Source organism: Taurulus bubalis (genome assembly GCF_910589615.1).
Source record: "Taurulus bubalis genome assembly, chromosome: 4".
In the NCBI taxonomy this organism is placed as follows: Eukaryota; Metazoa; Chordata; class Actinopteri; order Perciformes; family Cottidae; genus Taurulus; species Taurulus bubalis.
The window spans coordinates 626,390-647,330 of NC_136592.1; the positions used below are offsets into that span (position 1 = coordinate 626,390).

The following is a 20,941-nucleotide window of genomic DNA, read 5'->3' on the forward strand; positions in this document are numbered from 1 at the left end:
CGTTAGCTTGTAGCTTGTAGCTGTTAGCGTGGACGTCCCCGTGTTGAGAGCAGTGAGGCAACAGAGATGCTCTGAATGCATCGCTGCAGGAATGAGTCCTAAAGCGCTGCACATTGTGGCCACGGGGCAAAGAGACATTGTGGTGCCGGGCAAGCAATTGGTAATAATGAGTCAGCAGTTTTGCACTGCTGGTTTCATCATCTCAAAGTCAATGTGTCAAAAGTCAGAAATGGCATCAGTTAATCCTCCTAAAAAACTGCCGTTGCTAACAAGTGTCAAGGGACTAGTGGGTTGTGTATACTCACGCTCATAATGTACATAATGTAGTTGATTTATAGCTTAACATTGTTTTTACTTCTCCCGATTGCGTTGAAGATGATCTTGCTGAGCAACAATGTTCACGTAACGTCAACGTTTGTTTACCACAGAGTGTAGTTTCTTCAATAATCCAAAATACAGTGGAATAATCCCATTGTTAATGTTTTTCCACGAGGGAACCAGTGTGATGCTAACTTCCTGCATGGCCTAAAAAAAGCAGCACTTTATTTGTATTTTCACGGTCTCTCACACGCAGCTCGTGGATGCTCATCCCACCATGAAACTGCTCTGCGTTTATTCACCATCGTCATGACCAGAAATAGTAGTTGCTGCCACAGTGCCTTGCTTATGTGCAAGTATGAAGGTAACAGCAGGTAGACGGTATCACATGACCACCACCTTACACACTGTTCATACTAGTAACAAAAAGGATACTTGTTGCAGGATTCAGGGTTCTGTCAGAACTCGTATCCCCACAGATAAAGGCCCTTCATCAGAGCTGAGGGGCGGAGTTGGGCTCTCCTCAACTGCTGTGTGAGGAGGAGGAACTCCACATTCTTATAAAAAGCCAGTGGATGGGCCGACAGTGTTGAGTAGACGGAGCAGACAGACTGACCTGGACTGTACTGCGGACCCAGAATGGCACAGAACGGAACAACGGAGAACGGACTGGCTCTGCCTCTTCCTCTGCCTCTTCCTCTGCCTCTTCCTCTGCCGGTCAAAGTCCTGGAGGTCAGACACACCAAGGTGAGGCTTTACCAAACCAGCATTTACTCCATAGTGTTTTCATCGTTGATGGTGGTTTACATCAGGTGTCAGTTGAGGTACAAACCAGAGTCACTACAAACACTCCCGACCCTCCACAGATTTTCATCAACAATGAATGGCACACATCCAGCAGTGGAAGGACGTTTCCTACTTTCAACCCAGCAACGGGTGTCAAGATCTGTGATGTAGAAGAAGCAGACAAGGTAAGGCGTTCATTTATTTTATAAAGGCCTAACAATAAGGAAGCCCTTTCAATAAAGATTTGGCTCTAAATCAAAAGGGGAAAACAACTTTAAGCTAAACTTCATTTTAATATCTTAGATATCTTAAATATTAATTTAAGGTTTTGTGTTATTCAGAAAAATGTCTAAGAAATCCAGTGTATTAAAATAACTTATAATAATAATTATTATAATAAATAATAACCTATTACCAAATTCGGTATGCAATTTATCTTCTAAGTGGCGTTTTAAATAACAAAATAACTTTGACCATATCATTTACATGCTTTTAAAGCCACGGGACATCACTCATCAATGAGGTTCACGTGGGAAGTTGGGAGCCGAAAGATTTCAAATCTAGTATGAATACTGTATTAATAGTGTTTATGCTACATGATTAGGAACTGTAGCGTGTCCCTGGCGCTGTTAGAGAAGTCCTTGTGTTGCTGTTCAGCTCTCCAGCGGCTTTGAGCCTGGTGTTCCCACAACGCCCCGCTTCCTCCTGCTTCTTTCCCCGTGTAGGAAGACGTGGACAAGGCGGTGGAGGCAGCCAAGGCGGCCGGGCGGAGAGGCTCTCCGTGGCGGAGGATGGACGCGTCCAGCCGCGGAAGACTTCTGCACAAGCTGGCCGACCTGACGGAGAGGGACCGGCTCCTGCTGGCGGTGGGCTGACCCCTCTCCTTGCTGTCTGCTGCCGCGCGAGGCACGCTGTTCCCCGCAGAGCTGCGGAGGCAGCGCGGCTCTCGGGTCGACCCTTACATCGACCCCGCTAACAGTAGCACACCCATTTAAAGTATTTGGTTTTGACTTTAAACATGATGGACTTGTACACTTACAGGGTTGCAGGTGCATTTCAGAGAGGTTTCTTTTAGAGATGCACTGCCATGTGTTGTCCTGTACTCAAATGGTCTAGAAGACAAATAGCTTCATCTTAATTATGGGTCACATCAAACTAAATATAAATAAAGTAGTTACAAAAAGTTAAAACAATTTATGAGATACATAACAACGGACAAATAATTAATTTAAATTTTATACAATACAAATATAATTAAACTGAGGTGAAAACTAAAATAAACAAGTATTTTACAAGTAAACGTCTCACATGAAAATACAGCGTACTCCAAGTATCAAAAGGATATACTTGTTATGCAACATAATGGCCATAAATAATATTATGCGATTAATATTACTCGTGCATTAATGTGTAATAATTGTAATTTTGTATCTATTTTTGGTGGAGGTGGTTGGTATTGTATTGCTTACTGTTGGGTAGTTTATTTTACTGTATAACAACACACAATATGTCATTTTTAAATTACTATTTGGCAGACAAAAAGTGCTTTGTTTCCTTCTGAAATGTTCTGAAATATAGAATAGCATGAAATAAAGTAAATACCAGATCATCAGCACTAGTTACCAGCAGTACTTTAGCAACACTTCTTTCTTTCTTCTTACAAGCAGAATTTCTCTTTGTTGAATATTTTCTAATGTTTTCAACTCCGTGTCAGATCTGTAAAAACACGTATTCCCTAATGACCATGCGTCCCTATTACACAACTAACTCTAAATGACAACAGATGTATTTTTCTTGTGCTGCTCGTGTTTCAGATATTATTCATAACTATGGAGGTCAATTAGAGGAGCGAGGGCTATTTCATGAGCAGCAAACGTATGGTATATCCTGCTGCTGTCAATGTGCTCTCATGATGTTAACTTATTCATATCAGGGTTTGGCCAATATTATTGCATGACATCATGACCCCACCCCGGCGTCCTTTCTCTAACTGTAATGATTGCTGGATGTCTCGTTCAGATATTGATGTGTCTAATCACTCTGTTTAGCTGCCATCTTGCATTGAGACTTAGATCTATAAATGAGCCCTTGCAGATGTGAGTGAAGTAATAATATCAGATTGCATGTGCCTGCTTATTGCAAACATGTTTTGCAGTGGTGGTGTGCAGCGTATGGCTAATTACGTTACATTCCCAGCTATGTTTGGGGAAATAAGGACGCGACAGTAAAAAAAAGCGACGGTAAAGTAGTACAGTGGTTCCAGTCACGGCTGCGGAGCCTCACTTATTATTTTTGCTTTGACAATTACATAAAAGTAACTACAGTAAACATTTAAACACAACCATTCACTATTATGTGTTAACATTATCAATTATGAATTTAATGTTACATGCTTGACTTTCTAAAATGTTAGGTTTAAATATGCAAAATTAGGCATTATCTGATGGGGACTTGTGGGGAATTTAAGCGAAATCTTCAGACACAAATAGACAACATCTCCATGTATTTTGAATGTTTTACAGTCGGAAAGAAGACATGTTATTGAAGAAGGAAACATCTCAAAGGTGTATCCAGATTATCTTTGTAAGGTACTTCCTTTGGATTTCAAACTGAAATTGGGTGAAATGCTCCGAATCCTCTCTCATTGCACATGAGGCAGTGAGTTCAGGTCGTGTGGTGGAAGTGTACAACAGACAGACCTTCATTTTGTCTTCCAAATACGTTTTGACTAACCAGGTGGTTTGTTTAAGTCAACGCAGCCTGGAATCATTTTGACAATTCACCTTTCTTAAAAGCACTTATGGCTAAATCTTTCATATAAATGTGCAACATGACTGAACAAGTGCATGATGCAAGTGTTCCTGGCTCTGTAGACCCTGGAGACGCTGGACACAGGGAAGCCCTTCCTGCAGTCCTTCTTCATCGACCTGGACGGCAGCATCAAGACCCTGCGGTACTATGCAGGCTGGGCCGACAAGATCCATGGCAAGAGTCTACCTGTGGGTGAGTGTGTGTCATCGTATTCAACAAAAGAACCGTCATGACCAACAGAGATCCAGGGATCATGATAATAAAACAAAACAACCTTTACATGCAGCCGTCGTTCAAAACAACAGAGACAAGTGAGAGCCTGAAGACGATGTATACTTTGGATGTATTTGTGTGTGTGCGTGGCTATGGGATGCGTTCAGGTACCGTGCTGTCCTGTAGGTCACCTGCATTTTAGCAGCACTCAGAGTTAAATTCACAATCACTGCAAATCAGAGAAAACCAGACTTCAGGCCTCGACCCTTTACTGTGAGCTGATATGAGTTCAACCTGCATGTCTGTTCAGGGAGACGCCGTGAACACAGAAATACACCGAATGCCTCTGGGCTTTCTCATGCACAATATAGCACAGTTATATGTAACTGAAATTTGATGTATGCTCTGGACGTCAAGAATTAATTGATTTGCGTTCTGCTAAAAGTTAATGGAAGAACAGGAACTAAAGTTAAAAGTTGTGTCTGAACCGGTCGGATCTGAAGACGTGTTTTAGAGTTGCGGTGCCTATAATTACTCAATTTGATTTAGTACATTATTTATTCAATCTTACATTAGAAAGCATGAATTAATACTGTTTGCTGAGTTTCTGTGCACAGATATGTTTTTCTTCCCTTTCTTCATGGGCTCCATGAATAAATAATGCAAAATGAGTAGCCGTGAATAAATAAATGAAGATTCAAAGTGTGCACATGGTAATTGGAAGGGCTCCATAAGCAGTGCACCAGTGGGAAACCAGTTACTGCCTGGCACGGCTGCGGCTCGTCCTGAGGCCCGGTGGTTTCTCATCAGCCTCTAATACTTCCCCCTCATCCTACTCTGCTTCTCCTCTGCCTCTGCAGGACAGCGGATAGACAAAACACGCTTTTCCTCTTGATTAGATCCCAACAGAGTGGTGAGAGATGTAAGGCACGGCAGGACAAAGGGAAGAGGAAGAGGCTGAGATAGTAATCAGTGAGGTGCAACAGTCTGGGAGGATTAACAATCAGCATTGGCTCAATGCCTCTCAGCAGTAATCCCCACATTTACACTGTCATCAAGACGAGACGGAGCCGAGTGGAAGCTTGATCTGGAAACTGGACGGTCGTAGCTGGAGACAGACACGCTGTGGAATCCTTTAGAGGTCCAGCTGCTGCACGACTGCTAGGTTCATCGGGCGGGATGCAAAGTAGGGCTTTCCCAGAAGAGGCTTTCCCAGAAGAGGCGGGCCTCAGGATGGACAACACTGTTGGCTGGAAACCTCCGTCAGGATAAATGTACCGTGCATTGCGTTTGGAAAGTTGGAAAACCAAACGAATGTACCTGTCGCGGCTTGTACAACAGTGGGAGTAAAGATAGGATGAGAAAATGATTTTAAAGAATGCAGCCAAATGTACCAGTATTTCCAGTCAGCAACGTTATTAATGATAACTCAGATAATGTCAGATTCAGGCAGAAACCAAAAGTACCTGCATTTCTAGATGCCAGTAGAGAAAGAAAAGCAATACTTTCACTTTTCATTTCATTCATTCTCAGAAGGGGAGTTATTGTACGACTGCAGACACAATAAGTTGTTGCTCGGCTGCTTTCATTTTTTGTTTAACAGAAGAATAAATATTGACACGGCGCAGGTCAGCCCAGCAACATGGCGTCGGCTCATCACTCAGATCAGACATGTCCTCACCACGAAGAAGTCTACTTTACTTTAGATTACACAACGAGAAAAAGTCCAAGACAGAGCAGAGATGCAGGAATCCAGGTGAACAATGAATCAATGCAACATATACCAACATTATCATCAATAACTGCAAGAGGTAAATCACCATAAATCAAACATATTGTGATGGTTATTGATTATGATATACTTTTGATGTGCAGTGGTCACTTACTCTGGTTGGGACTGGGTACCATGGTCTTTAAAATAGTCATGGGCTCTGTTGTTATAGATAGTTTCCACCACACGGAGATATAGTTATTAAGTTATAGTTCCTGATCCACAATTTCGATTCAAGTAAAAAAACAAATCTGAAAAGACAACTCAATGCTAAATGGCCTTCATGAGGTTTCTCATTCTTATATAAAGCCAAGCTATTCATATCTGAAATATAAACATATCATATACATATACAGTATAATAAGTGGTAGATTCACTGTGGGAATCCACATCAGGTCAGGTCAACTGGATCCCTGACCACGGTCATAAAGCTGACCTCACGACCTCATTGAAAGGCGGCTGTGAGCTCGCAGCAGAGCGATGCTCCCGCTCTGATCTTCTAGGAGAATGGACGTGTCAGTCTGGAATGTGGAGCGTTAGCCGCACAGCTACTGTAGGCCGCAGGCTGCGTCTGCATCTTGTGTTACACTCTGACAGCTCATTGTGTACGAGGACGTTCCCACTGACTACCCTTCATGAGCTGGGTGAACGTGGACTCACCCAGTGACTCGCAGATAAAGGCCGCTGGAGATAAGTCCTGCTGGAGGGGAGGCTCCCGGTCTGTGATCCGCCACACGGGAAACTGGAGAAGGTCAGGGTGCAGACTGGGAGGCCGGGTCTGACCAGTTATCTGCTGAGCCTCTGGCAGTACAACTTGGTCTCGCTGCTAAAGCGGGCGGCACGTTCTAAAACACGCATGTAAAGGCAGCTTAACTAGAACATGGGCGTAGTTTCTAAAACACAGGAAGAGGACTCGGCCGTGTTGAAGTCGGATCTTTTTTCGGTTGCCCCTCAGTCTCCTGTCAGAATGGAACTTCAGTTATGTGAAAGCCGATGGAAACTACCTGAACAACCTTCTGCAAACATCTACTTGACCTCCATTTGACTTTTTAATGGTCGCTTAATTAAAGTCAAGATGAAACGGAAAATGCCCTTTAACCCTTTAAGATGCAGAACAAAATGACAAAACAATTGTATTATTAAAAAGAAAAGAAAATCTTTTTTTATTTCATAATGAAATCATCTTCTCTCCCTTTAAACTAAATGTGACGTGTTCTTACGTTAGCCCGCCCACTTGTTGGTGATCCAATCAAAGGGAAGGATTTGAGGTTTTAAAACAGGATGTATCGTCTACTATTCTACTGAGTCCCTCTCCATCACTTCTGGCCCACATGAGTGACACCAGACCCCTCTGCCGGTATCTGTGTGTTTCCTTGTGCCACCTCTACAGAAACCTGGCGACCAGGTGGCAGACCGTGAGAATACATCCGAAACAAGAATGAACCTGAGCCCGCTGCCGGGCAGATAGCCTTCGCTGAGCCTGTAAAACAGTAACACAAATGAAACGTTCACCTCCACCTCCAGTACAGTCGTCTAAAGTGATTGTTGTGTATCTGTTTTGTTTGCAGATGAAAGCTTCATGTGTTTTACTAAACACGAGCCTGTTGGCGTATGTGGAGCCATCATTCCAGTAAGTAAGAGGAGATCTGGTTTGAATTTATGACCAATAACGTATAATAAGAATTCTTATTACTGTGCACATTCGATTGTCTTGGTGTGAAAAATATACACGCCCATGCACACTGCAAATAACACAAGACAACACATAGCATTGTTGTTTATAAAGTGTTGCAGTGTGTGTGGAGATCCAGTAAAAGGTGCTTCATGATCTCTGACCATTATGCTGTAATACAATCTGTTCCTAATAAGCATTTAGCAAATCAACATTGCACAATATCTCATTCATAACTAGAATCCAACAAGACGCTGTGCCTCCAGCTCGTGACACAGCTATGTTCTGTGCTATAAGACGCCGGCTCACTGGATGCACGTAGAAAAAGGAAGTCCAGGACAAAAAGCGTGCGTAGTCACCTGAGTTTCCTCCTGCTCCTGTGAGCTAAACTAGACCAACCTAATCCCAGTTTAACTTTATACTGGACCATAGATGGATCAGAACTAGATGCAGTACTGCAAGATGGTGACCATGATCGTTTCACCCGCGACATCTAAACATTTATTTATTATTCTATATTCTTATTACGGTCTCTTTCCCTGGTCACACCAATATAATCAGCTTTTCATGCCTTGCAAAACATGTTTATCCTAATTTTTTGCAGTTTTAGGTAAACTCACAGTTTTAGTACCAAAAGTTGGCCACAGGAGTAAATGAGCAGCAATCCTGACTTGATGCACACACTCTATTAATTCATTCACATACTGGAGGCGCTGAGAAAGCATTTATATGATGTGCTCTGATGACATGCAGACACACGTGTTTCCCAAAATGTCACAGAATTCCTTTATGCAGCATTTCTTTTAAACACCATCTACACTGCTAATACAGTATTTCTGGCTTTCTTGGAACTAGACTCAGGCTTAATTGGAACCATTCAAGACTGAGCTTAACTTTCAGGAAAAGCACTGATCATAGACGTGTAGTTCTCGTACGATAACTACTCATAATGTAAAGGCCCTTCTGGATGTGAGGATGAAATGCAACCCTGCTAAGTGTTCCAGAAACCTTATCTTCGTCTGCCCTAAACAAGAGCTCCTCTCTGATAACCCCTTCTGGCTATTCTTACACAAACACACCGCTCAGTCCTGTGCTGCTTCTACTTACTTTCACACATTGGAATATATGTATTGTGTTGTACCGTATTGTGTTGCACTTTGTGTTAGATCCAGATAGACACATGTGTATAATTTCAACATCATGACAGAATAAGCCATTTGAGCATCGGCCCGTAACCTCTAATGTTGCTTTGGCAACAGAGGAACAAAACGGCTGTTGTTTGACATGGGAGATTATATCATAAAAGTGAAATTCATACTGAAGGACGTTGTGTAATTACTGAAAGTAGTGCTGGCACACACACAGCATGAGTCATTGTCAGAGGAAAACAGGGAACCTTTTACTCTCTTGTGATCCCAAGATCCCTTAATGGCTCTGAGTGTTTCCAAAGAGTTGTAAAAGTTAACAATGCCTAAACAATAAACATGCAGCACTCTCATGTGTTGCTGTCTAATTTGGGTTTGAGTGCTCAATGATTGGTCCATTGGTTTCCAACATAGAAGTGAGCAACTGGAAAATAAGTGACCTCTTTTCTGAATGCATTTACTTTGAATGATCCTGAAGATCCAGAGAAGCCTTTATTATCGTGTATATTCTCACATCTAAGTGATGATGGGGATTTTCTGGGGAAAACTAAATACTGATGATGCGCTGCTTGGATTATTGACCCCAGTTTGTGCCTCTCGTGTAGTTATATTACAGCTGCAGTGACATAACTAATTCATATATCAGGTCATTCCCATCCTCTCTGTACACAACATAGTCAGTATGATTTGGCTGTTTTACTTCAGCAGAAATGACACCTGCCTATTGTTGTGTATTTAATATAGCCACGGCGGACAAAACAGATGACTGCCCTATAACCTATAGTATAATGTCTGTATTGTTTTTACAAAGGACACAAACAGCGCTCTCCTGTGTTTGTTTGACCCATCCGACCCGATCGCCTCCTTCCTACGCAGACTTTCTTTAGAAAGGAATCTGCAACAAAATACGTTTCCCTATAAACATATTTCACAATGCAGTTTTGATGTACGAGGCAGCAGGCAGAGCGAGGGAGACTAGATGTCCTTCCTCGATGCTCCCAGTCCAGATTGGACATGTAGTCCCTTCCGTATACTCTGGTTTAGAGTCTCCCAGTTAGACATGTCCAGAAGACCTCTAGAGCAAGCCGTCCAGGTCGTGTCCTCGTCAGCTGGAGTTCTGCTCCGAGCTCGGACCCCAAGCTGAGCCTTCAGGCTCGGATCCCTTTTCACCAACGCAGCCCAGCCCTCGGGGTGTGTTGAAACAAGCTACTTTACCAGTTAAAGTCAACATTGTTAATAGCTGCTCCAAACAGTCACACAGGAAGGCAGGAGGAGAAGCACACAGTCAAAGAGAGGTGAGACGCATCCTTGTTGAGATGGGCAGAATGGAGCACACTTAGAAACTCCTCCTCAAACACATTCATGGGGTTGCACTTACACATCAAACGTGACAGACATATGTACGTGAAGAATGAAACAAAGGGCAACTTGCATTGTCTCTGGCCGATGGCTGCATTGGTTTTCAGTGGGAGGTTCTTCAGAGCCCGTCAAACCTTTTCCAATACAGGTGTTTCACTGCCAATGTTTCCTTTTTCGGTTCAGGTTTTGATTTTTTAAAGTTTAACTGGGTTTGATAAGTTCAACTATTACACGGCTTTTGCACGTATTCGATGTCACTGTAGTAGTCTTTAGTGAGTTTGGAGTTGTTGCCTAATCTCTTTCAAATATGGGGCAGTGGTGGCCTGAAGCTTGTGGAAATGCCCTTCCGTCATTGCCACCATTGAGGTGCCGTAGATCAAGTCCAAAACACATGCTGCTATCACCTGGCGACCAGCGGCTCATTCTACCTCATGCAGCAGATCAACCTGTGTAGTGTGTACAACCTGTATAATAGGGAAACGCTATATTTTAATGGTATAAACTATGACTTGAGAAATAACTCATATCAGCCTAGTGGAGGGGGTTGAATTCAGCTGCGCTGTTTATGTGTGACAAAGGCTTGCATCTAGCGGGTACACATGGCAGCAGTCAGCTAACATGTGCTCTTTTGTCTGTGGCAGTGGAACTTCCCTCTGCTGATGTTCATGTGGAAGATGGCCCCGGCCCTGAGCTGTGGAAACACGGTGGTCATCAAGCCGGCCGAGCAGACCCCCATCACGGCCCTCCACATGGGAGCGCTCATCAAAGAGGTCTGATGTTGGCTGAGGATTAGACTCTACTTCTAGTATGTTTAGATCCTGGCTGTTCCCAGCAGTGGAGACAACCTGGACCTGAACACCTCAGCTATGTCTGCTTCCGACTCCCAAAGGTCCTTGTCCTCCACTAGACATAACCACCGTTTAGTAGGGAAGTCTATCAGTCACTCTAAATTGAATACGTTTGTGTTTTGAGTTTATAGAACAACTCGTTCAAGGTGAGTCAGGCCTGGAACATCATCGGATGCAGTTTGATGGAGGCTTGAATTGACTCAGAGTTTGCTATATTCTTGTAGATGTGTTTCCTTTTTGGAGGTAATAGAAGATATGTGAAACCATGTATTTGTTTTAGTATGTTTAGAATATTTAACTCCACCCATAAATCTCTATCCTTATTTGAAGACAGTACAGAGCTCATAACCTTGGTGCCCTCAATGGAGTTACGAGCATGGTCATTAGTTGTTGAAGAGAAATACTGAAATTAAAAATATCAGAATGTTATGCTATTCAAACTGTCAAGAATGTCATGTAATGCTCACGTAGAAAGATGATAACAGAGATACTGAACCTGGCCTGGAGGCAAATGGATCGGATGTCTTTGGCCTCGTAGGGTCTAACATGCTCTGGGTCCCGTTGCAGGCGGGCTTCCCTCCTGGGGTCGTGAACATTGTTCCTGGGTTTGGTCCCACAGCAGGAGCATGCATCTCCAGCCACATGGACATCGACAAAGTGGCCTTCACCGGCTCTACCGAGGTGTGTGAGTTCATGTTGACTATGACTATGTTGATATTTGACCAGTGCTTAAGTGATTCTCAATCAGCGATGGCAGCGTGCCTTGGTACTGATCTATCAGGACGTCCTGCCCTTGGATCGATGGTACGTGAACTGAATTAAGTCCCTGAGACCCAGTGAAGTTTCTTTAAGAGTTTTTTAAAAGGTTCTTGGTCCCCTGGCAAAGTTACAACAGCGGAAAAGCCCCAATGCATGCAAACTACTATCAAAACCACATGCTGTAACTTTTTCCCTCTGTTAGATGACGGAAAAGACTCATTTATTGAGCTGTAATGTGTTACTCCAATATCAAGATGGAATACCTTCATGTGAAACTAAGTATAGCTTTAAGATACTGATTCCTTTCCTAAAAAACATGATTCACCCAGTTTCTGGATAAATATGTTTACTAATGCAAAGATGATGATTAATGATTGTATTAGCATGAATAGTTTGAGTTAAAAGGCCAAACTGAAACAGCAACTGAACAAATCAATAAATACATTTCAAAATAAAAGGCCAGCCCTAGCATATATGTAAAAGAGTTATTTGTTCAGTATTACCCATGATGCATTAAGGTATGACACAGTACACTGTCATTTTTGCAGGTCGGCCAGCTGATCAAAGAAGCGTCAGCCAGAAGTAATCTGAAGAGGGTGACTCTGGAGCTGGGAGGGAAGAACCCCTGCATTGTGTTTGCTGACTGTGACTGTGAGTAAACATGCTCTCTCTCTCTCTCTCTCTCTCTCTCTCTCTCTGAAGAAGAAGAAGAAGAAGTGGCATTTTGATTGTCTCAGCATTCACGAGACTCACAATGTGACCTGTTATGCGGTATCGAGCCCCAGGTGTTTCACTACATCACTTTTCCACTCAGAAATATTGAAATATGAGGCCTGTCAAGTGTCATCCTTCCTCTGTACAAGTTACCTTTTTTTGCCGTGGCTGTTATCCCACAACTATCACTGCTACCCAACAGGATCTGTAGCTCAGGGGCTGCAGAGAACCCCGGCTTCAGTGTCTGTGCTGCAGACAGAGCTGGCTAGGACTAAGTACCGATACCTTTAATGTAATAATACACCAGTACCAAGTAGTATCAAAACTTCTCCTGTCAAAAGACACCTGTAATCGATCCTTTTTGTGCATGATCTAGAATAAATGAGTATTTGTATGGTTTTGCTCGCAGCCAGTTCCCACAAGCCTTCTTTAGTTTAATGCGATTGGTCCATTACCGCAGAAGCTACAACTGAATGCTTCCATTCACATGATGGGTATCGAATGCTGGACTCTCTTGGTATCGGTATTCATTTAAGGGTACTGGTGTTTGTGTTGCTACTGGTACCTTCATGTTTTAAACAACGCAGGCATTACAGAGCAGCAGCAGAGGAGACTGTCCGGTTCAGCCACGACTCTACCAGCATGTGTAATGTGAGGATATTGTGTGCTTTGATTGATGGCCTCCACTATGTGTTTGTTGAACTGATAAGTAGTCCTCTGTCACACCTACCCATAACGGCACCAGGAAGAAAACAAAAGTATATATATGCATTGATTAACATTGGCTGAAACAGCAAATATTATATATATTATAAGATATTAATAAGATATGAAGTAACTAATATTAGGGGAGTAAATGTAGCCAATTTCACTTTGGACTAAGTTAACAGGTTAGTTTCCTCCCCGTCCCCTTCACACATTAAAAATAAACCATTAGTCTTGTTAATGCATTATACAATATGTCATTCTAGTTTTCCCCAGAGTTTTGAAGGTGATGTCCTCCTGTGCCAGAACAAGACAACTAACAATATTAGCCACAACTTCCAGTATTTCTAAAATCACTGGTGAACTTATAGTTATATGATTATTTAAGGTTGGTAATAAAGACAGCGGGTAAGTGGCTACATAGCTAATGTAACAGCTCACCATCACTGAACCCGACTGATGAGAGGTAATAGAGTAGTGAAGGTTAGAGGGGTTCTTGTGTATTGCTCATTTGTATCTATGTGTGTGTGTGTGTGTGTGTGTGTGTGTGTGTGTGTGTGTGTGTGTGTGTGTGTGTGTGTGTGTGTGTGTGTGTGTGCTACAGTGCAGCTGGCTGTGGAAGAGACCCAGAAAGGAGCTGTCTATAACCAGGGTCAGTGCTGCACGGCTGCATCACGCATCTTTGTGGAAGAAAGTATTTATGAGGAGTTTGTGCGTCGCAGTATAGAAAACGCAAAGAAGATCGTCATAGGAGACCCGCTGGACCCTCAGACATCACACGGGCCACAGGTATGAGCACACAGTCAACATAGAGCACTTCTAGACATATGTCTTTATTTAAACAGAAACAATGCACAAATACCATTAACCTTATAAAGAGCAAAGGGGAGATGTTATGTACCAGGTTTTAGGAAATTCCCATAGTCATGGGCAAGTAAGTAGAATCATAAAAAAGTAAGACAAAATTGACATTACAAGAAGAGTAGACATTAAAACGAAGAAGATTACCAACCCCAGAAAAGGTGACATTTCTGAGCTATTAACACTGTAGTTGTGCCAGCAGCGATGGGGAGCGGACTGGGTCTGCTGGGGGCGTCAGCATGCGTACGCCCCGCCATCTTGCTCGAGGCGCAAAGAAACAAAGAAACTACACAAGACCTGTAACGCCTGTGGCCTCTCGCTGGCCTCTCGCTGGCCTCTCTATGGCCTCTCTATGGCCTCTCGCTGGCCTCTCGCTGGCCTCTCGCTGGCCTCTCTATGGTCTCTCTATGGCCTCTCGCTGGCCTCTCGCTGGCCTCTCGCTGGCCTCTCTATGGCCTCTCGCTGGCCTCTCGCTGGCCTCTCTATGGCCTCTCACTGGCCTCTCGCTGGCCTCTCGCTGGCCTCTCGCTGGCCTCTCTATGGCCTCTCTATGGCCTCTCTGTGGTCTCTCGCTGGCCTCTCGCTGGCCTCTCGCTGGCCTCTCTATGGCCTCTCGCTGGTCTCGCTGGCCTCTCGCTGGCCTCTCGCTGGCCTCTCGCTGGCCTCTCTATGGCCTCTCTATGGCCTCTCTGTGGTCTCTCACTGGCCTCTCTATGGCCTCTCACTGGCCTCTCTATGGCCTCTCACTGGCCTCTCACTGGCCTCTCTATGGCCTCTCACTGGCCTCTCTATGGCCTCTCACTGGCCTCTCGCTGGTCTCTCTATGGCCTCTCACTGGTCTCTCTATGGCCTCTCACTGGCCTCTCTATGGCCTCTCGCTGGTCTCTCTATGGCCTCTCACTGGCCTCTCACTGGCCTCTCTATGGCCTCTCACTGGCCTCTCGCTGGTCTCTCTATGGCCTCTCACTGGCCTCTCGCTGGCCTCTCTATGGCCTCTCTATGGCCTCTCACTGGCCTCTCACTGGCCTCTCTATGGCCTCTCACTGGCCTCTCGCTGGTCTCTCTATGGCCTCTCGCTGGCCTCTCGCTGGCCTCTCTATGGCCTCTCTATGGCCTCTCTGTGGTCTCTCGCTGGCCTCTCGCTGGCCTCTCGCTGGCCTCTCTATGGCCTCTCGCTGGTCTCGCTGGCCTCTCGCTGGTCTCGCTGGCCTCTCGCTGGCCTCTCGCTGGCCTCTCGCTGGCCTCTCTATGGCCTCTCTATGGCCTCTCTGTGGTCTCTCACTGGCCTCTCTATGGCCTCTCACTGGCCTCTCTATGGCCTCTCACTGGCCTCTCACTGGCCTCTCTATGGCCTCTCACTGGCCTCTCTATGGCCTCTCACTGGCCTCTCGCTGGTCTCTCTATGGCCTCTCACTGGTCTCTCTATGGCCTCTCACTGGCCTCTCTATGGCCTCTCACTGGTCTCTCGCTGGCCTCTCTATAGTCTCTCACTGGCCTCTCGCTGGCCTCTCACTGGTCTCTCGCTGGCCTCTCTATAGTCTCTCACTGGCCTCTCGCTGGCCTCTCACTGGTCTCTCTATGGCCTCTCACTGGCCTCTCTATGGCCTCTCGCTGGTCTCTCTATGGTCTCTCTATGGCCTCTCGCTGGTCTCTCTATGGCCTCTCACTGGCCTCTCTATGGCCTCTCGCTGGTCTCTCTATGGTCTCTCTATGGCCTCTCACTGGCCTCTCTATGGCCTCTCACTGGCCTCTCTATGGTCTCTCGCTGGCCTCCTGCTGGTCGCCTGCTGGTTTCTCGCTAGTCTCTCACTGGCCTCTCGCTGGTCTCTCTATGGCCTCTCACTGGCCTCTCGCTGGTCTCTCTATGGCCTCTCACTGGCCTCTCGCTGGTCTCCTGCTGGTCGCCTGCTGGTTTCTCGCTAGTCTCTCACGGGCTTAATCTAGTTTTAATCCCAATGTATCAAGGGGAAGTGAAGTCCCCAAAAGGTAGGCTCCCATGTTATTAAACATTCTTTCCCTTGTCTGCCGTCTGATGCTGGCTCCAGATCGACCGACAACAGTTTGACAAGATTATGGATCTGATAGCGAGTGGGAAGCAGGAAGGAGCCAGGCTGGAGTATGGAGGAGCGGCTGTGGGCGAGAAGAGTCTCTTCATTCAACCCACCATCTTCTCTGGGGTCAAAGACCACATGCGCATCGCCAAGGAAGAGGTACAACCTGTTTCCATTCATGGATCTGACACAGACAGACAGGGGCTGGTGTTCCTGTGTGAAAGTAAAGCCTGACCCCCTGTGGAAAGGTTCTTTAATCACACCATAGACATACAACTCTGTGAGGAGGATAGACAACACAGTTCTACTTCTATGGAGGCCTGTTTCAGTACACATGACCAACACAAGTCCCCAAATTATACTAGCTTTTCCTGACAGAAATGGGTTTTGATAGTCCTGTAAAAGGCTTCATTCGAACAGTATTTTGATCACATGGCCAGGTCATGCTTCACAAAATAGAAGATTATAAACCTATAACCGGAGTCTTGGAACACATGGTTTCCCACCTCTAATGTGATTTACTGTATTTAACTAAAATGTGTTGACACTTCCAGCTCCGTTATTTCACCAGATACAGCAGTCTTTTCACACTAATATATCATTTTTATTATTTAGTATATTTGATTCTGAAGTGAGATGATTCAATCACATTACATTTCCCTCACCAGTAAATATCAGTCCTAATAGGAACAGTGATGCTGGGCCTCGGACTGGAGAATAACTTTCAGGTTGTGTACGTCTCCTAGTGGAGATTCAATGTCCATCACAGTCTTTGATCTCGGACCTGAGTCTGCTGTTGTTCAGTTTCACAAGAGAACATAATGAGATTAAGGAGCTGCAACGTATAGTTGATAATGTAGTGTCCCATACAATACGCTACCTCAAATGCAGCTACTGCCATCTTGTGGTACATAGAGAATACAGCTGGGACCTTAACACAGACCCACGGTGACTGGAAGAGGAGAACACAACTTTTGATGTGTTCTCCAGAACAGCAACGTGAACAAAATAGCATGCCAGCGGCACAGGTGTCCTTCTAGACAGCTGCTGCACTACTAAAGGGCAGGCAGGGATCTCTGTGTGTTCTCCCATCTCTTCTGCTGCTATTGCATCCGGTGGTTCCCGTGTACATTCAGATAACTGCCTGCATACAGTCTAGACCGGCCTCCTGTCATGCCGGTATGTGCCTCAGTGGCCCTTCTTGAATACCAGCTCTAGAATAGCTCTACAATAGAGCAACCATGAATAGATGAAAGACATTTTTTTTCAGCCCAATGTGTATTTACATTATTCCATTCTGATGGCGGCGGGGCGACAGAGACCCAGCGGTAGAGCGGCTCGTCCTTCGATCAGAGAGTCGGCAGCTCAACAACTTTCCCCAATATTCAGATTGACAATTTGGTTTTCTTGAGCTCTCTACCAGAAATGTTGGATTCACATCACTTCCATGCATTAGTATCATGAGCTATGTGTTTATCATGGTGCCAGTACGAGCAAAGGGCTCACCATTCTGTTGTATGATCGATTCTATGTGGTAAATAAATAATGGAAATAATAACGAAAACACATTTGTGAAGAAGCACATCTGGCTCACGGTCACGTTTCATTTTGGACTAAACAGTTTTTTCCATATTTCTTTTTTTAACTAGTCCGGCTATATTCTTTTCTGTTTATATTACACATGTGTGTTTTTCTATTTATATGAAGGCAGTCAGAGAGCACAGCGAACAGAATCATTTCATTACAGTGTGACTCACTTCTCTGTCCATGGTCACTGATATCTTCCCCTCTCAGATCTTTGGTCCGGTGCAGTGTATATTCAGCTTCAAACGGCAGCAGGAGGCCATAGAGAGAGCAAACAACTCAAAGTATGGCCTGGTGTCCGCAGTCTTCACCACCAGCATGGACAGAGCTCTGTCTGTGTCTGCAGCCCTGGAGACGGGCACCGTCTGGTAAGTCCTGGTCACAGACTTATTCTGACAGGCATTTCATTTCCCTGTTTACCATTCATAAAAACTAATATTTTGTTATCCAGGCATGAATTGATGATGACGTCTTGAGTGGGGCTGCTGCCCCTGCTGCATACTCATGCAGTGTTAATCAAAGGAGTGTTCAGTTACTTGTTAATGCACAGGTGTGAGATTGATATTATTGTTCTAATCTTACACTCAAAATGAAATGAACTATGAACTATGTCACTGCTGGTTTATTCATATTGATTAAAATGACCTTGGGCCATTTTAAAGTGTTGTGTATGCTTACTTAAAGTTATTGGAAGGAACTTCTAACTGGTTCTTCAACAGTCTGAGTCTCGTCCTGATCCTCTAACTCAGTGGTCCACAACCTTTTTTGCGCCACGTGGTGTAAGACAATATTTTCACGGACCAGCCTTCAAGGTGTGGAGGATAAATATGATTAAATAAAATGATACTTCCGGCATAAAAACAAATATAGAGTGCATAATAAATAGAAGTCACCATCACGCCGAATTCTTGCCACATATTATGCAGAGCGGGCGAATCACCTGGCCTTTCCCCTTTCCAAAGAAGCTCTCCAAAAGACGTCTGTCGTTTACTCATTTTTTTAGCTTGTTAATTTTTGCGGTAACGCATCGCGTGACCGAGACGAGCGTCTTGACACGAGAGGCACAGACACTCAGACGGATGTGTCTGGTTGTTGCTCTGCATGACCTCCATCAGTGAACAGACCAGCAGAGAGAACATGGTCTGGTTCTAGAGAGTTCTTCTTAAAGCTCCTCATCGGAGCCACCGGCTCGGATTCTGGTGAAACCAGATGACATCATCCTTCAGACTCCAGCAGAGAAAGCCCACATCAAAATCAACATGAAATAAAAGTTCCTCATCGTAGCTTTAGCAAATGAAAGAGCTACAAACACAATCAGACCAGTGTTCCTTCTCTCTCTCTCTCTCTCTCTCTCTTAAGGATAAACTGCTACAACGCCCTTCATGCCCAGACTCCCTTTGGAGGCTATAAGATGTCAGGCAACGGACGGGAGCTGTAAGAGCCATCCCTTGTTCTCCATGAGGTTCACTGTGTGTCCCTGACCTGCCTCACGTGTTGTCTCTGTCCTCCAGGGGAGAGTATGCTCTGGCTGAATACTCGGAGGTGAAAGCAGTGACCATCAAGCTGAGTGAAACCCTGTGAGAAGAACTGGCTGAGACGTCTTCCCCACACAGTCCTGTCTTCAGTCATGCTCATGATGGGGACTTAAGCTTAGGCCTTATATGAGTTAGTCTAAACAGTTTATCAGAGTCCAGAGAGAGCTCACCCTTTATTCGCTGTAGATGAGGATAGGCTTGAACTCAACAGCAGTAATGTCACCACACAAAGCGGCTGATGCTCTATGTTGCAGGTTTGTATTTTTATAATCATTTACTCAGAAGTTCTCCCCGGCGTTAGTATGTGGTTTGGAACTACAGTGATTATGGGGAAATAGAGTCTGTGTTCAGTCGGTACAATACCAACAGTAATGGCGGTTTACCCCGTAGATCCCAACAAGTCAACATAAGATAACAACATTTCTAATAGCAAATCAATAATAAATAAATATGTACTTACTTGGATTAAAATTATTTCAATGAAATCCCAATTTATCATATAATTAGTATCAAACAAGAGGAAAATATCAAAACAAAGAATACAAAAGCTGAGATAGAGTTTGTTGAAGAACTAGATCTACTTACTCTGACATTTGTAGAGCTTTCAGCTACATCTGCTGGCCTTCATCAGTGGATGGAGTTTGCTCACTGGTCATGGAGATGTCCGAGTTGTCATCACATTAAGGAAGTAAGCGCTGTCGCTGATCAAAGAGGGTGAATGTCCTCCTTGACCTTCTCCGGTCGTCTCCTGACTCCTGCTCAACGACCTTTGACCTCTTCTCAGTGGATGCTGAGAGACAGACAGCTGAGGATGTCTGTTCATTCAGTCTCTTGTCCATTGTCCTGGTTGTCTCTCATGTAGTTCCCCTTTAGGTTTGTCATGTAGTCGGACTTCCTGCACCCCCTCTTCTCACTGGGTTACATTCCCTGACTATTAAAGGTGCTTCATTCAAAATGTAGAGCATATCTATTGCCTCCATGGCTCTCAACTTAGCGGCAGTCAGCAGGTGGCCAGCAGCTGACAAACGGCTGAGCGGAGGGTGGACCCTTGCAACTCTAGCGTTGATCGGGTCGGCCTTCTCAGATGAAACGGCCGTATGGAGACTTCCTGACACACAGGCCGTTCCACACATCTCAGCTTCTGCACATCTGCTTCTTAAGAAGAAAAGCAACAAACAATGTGTTGTTGAATGCTGTGTTAGTGGCCTGAATGAGAACCTTTAAGGGACTAAGATACTAAATCTTTGAACAAAGACGGGGGTGACTAACTTCTTTCCATATATCCACTTATTGACTGACATATTAGAAGAGGCTGAAAACTGAAGAAACGTCTTCTGCTGATGAAGCTAGTGAGATGTGTCTGAATGCTTGCAGAAGGTTCAGACTGTGGACCTAGTTCTTTCTATCAATAATAAACTTTCAAGTTCAACTGTCATGGTTTGTTAATGCAGACCCACGGCTCTCCTCTGAGAAGTCATTCAGCGGGATCTTGAGTCCCTGAACAGAACCCAATGAGCCTGGCGGAGCAGAGAGGCTGTTTTCATGTCGAGACGTCCCTCGCCGAAGAGCGTTCAAAGTAGTTGTAATGAAACATTGAATTGTCTGTCCCCCTGCATGGAATGACGTGGGAAGGTCAGAGAAAGAAATACTGTTTATATTTGTGATTGTGGAGCAGCTGTTGTATGCAGATACTTGTTTAATTCTAATTGAGTGATTGAATATGAATGTTCTCCCTGCTGAGGGACATGTGCCTTTTCTGTGTCCTGTCCCAGGTAAGGTAATATTTACCTTACCTGTCCCATCCTAGTG

At 44.6% G+C, this 20,941-nt stretch overlaps 1 protein-coding gene across 1 annotated transcript; it reads left to right on the forward strand.

The window, feature by feature from the left end:
- Positions 1–957: 957 nt before the first annotated feature.
- aldh1a3 (aldehyde dehydrogenase 1 family, member A3) lies at positions 958–19,178 on the forward strand (the record flags this gene model as incomplete). The annotated part of the gene is made up of 13 exons (XM_079217056.1): positions 958–1,065; positions 1,185–1,289; positions 1,830–1,970; positions 3,978–4,107; positions 7,468–7,529; positions 10,717–10,845; positions 11,491–11,604; positions 12,231–12,333; positions 13,706–13,890; positions 16,008–16,172; positions 17,808–17,965; positions 18,957–19,031; positions 19,109–19,178. 13 exons carry the CDS (start codon positions 958–960, stop codon positions 19,176–19,178), a joined length of 1,545 nt encoding a protein of 514 aa, XP_079073182.1.
- Positions 19,179–20,941: the final 1,763 nt, after the last annotated feature.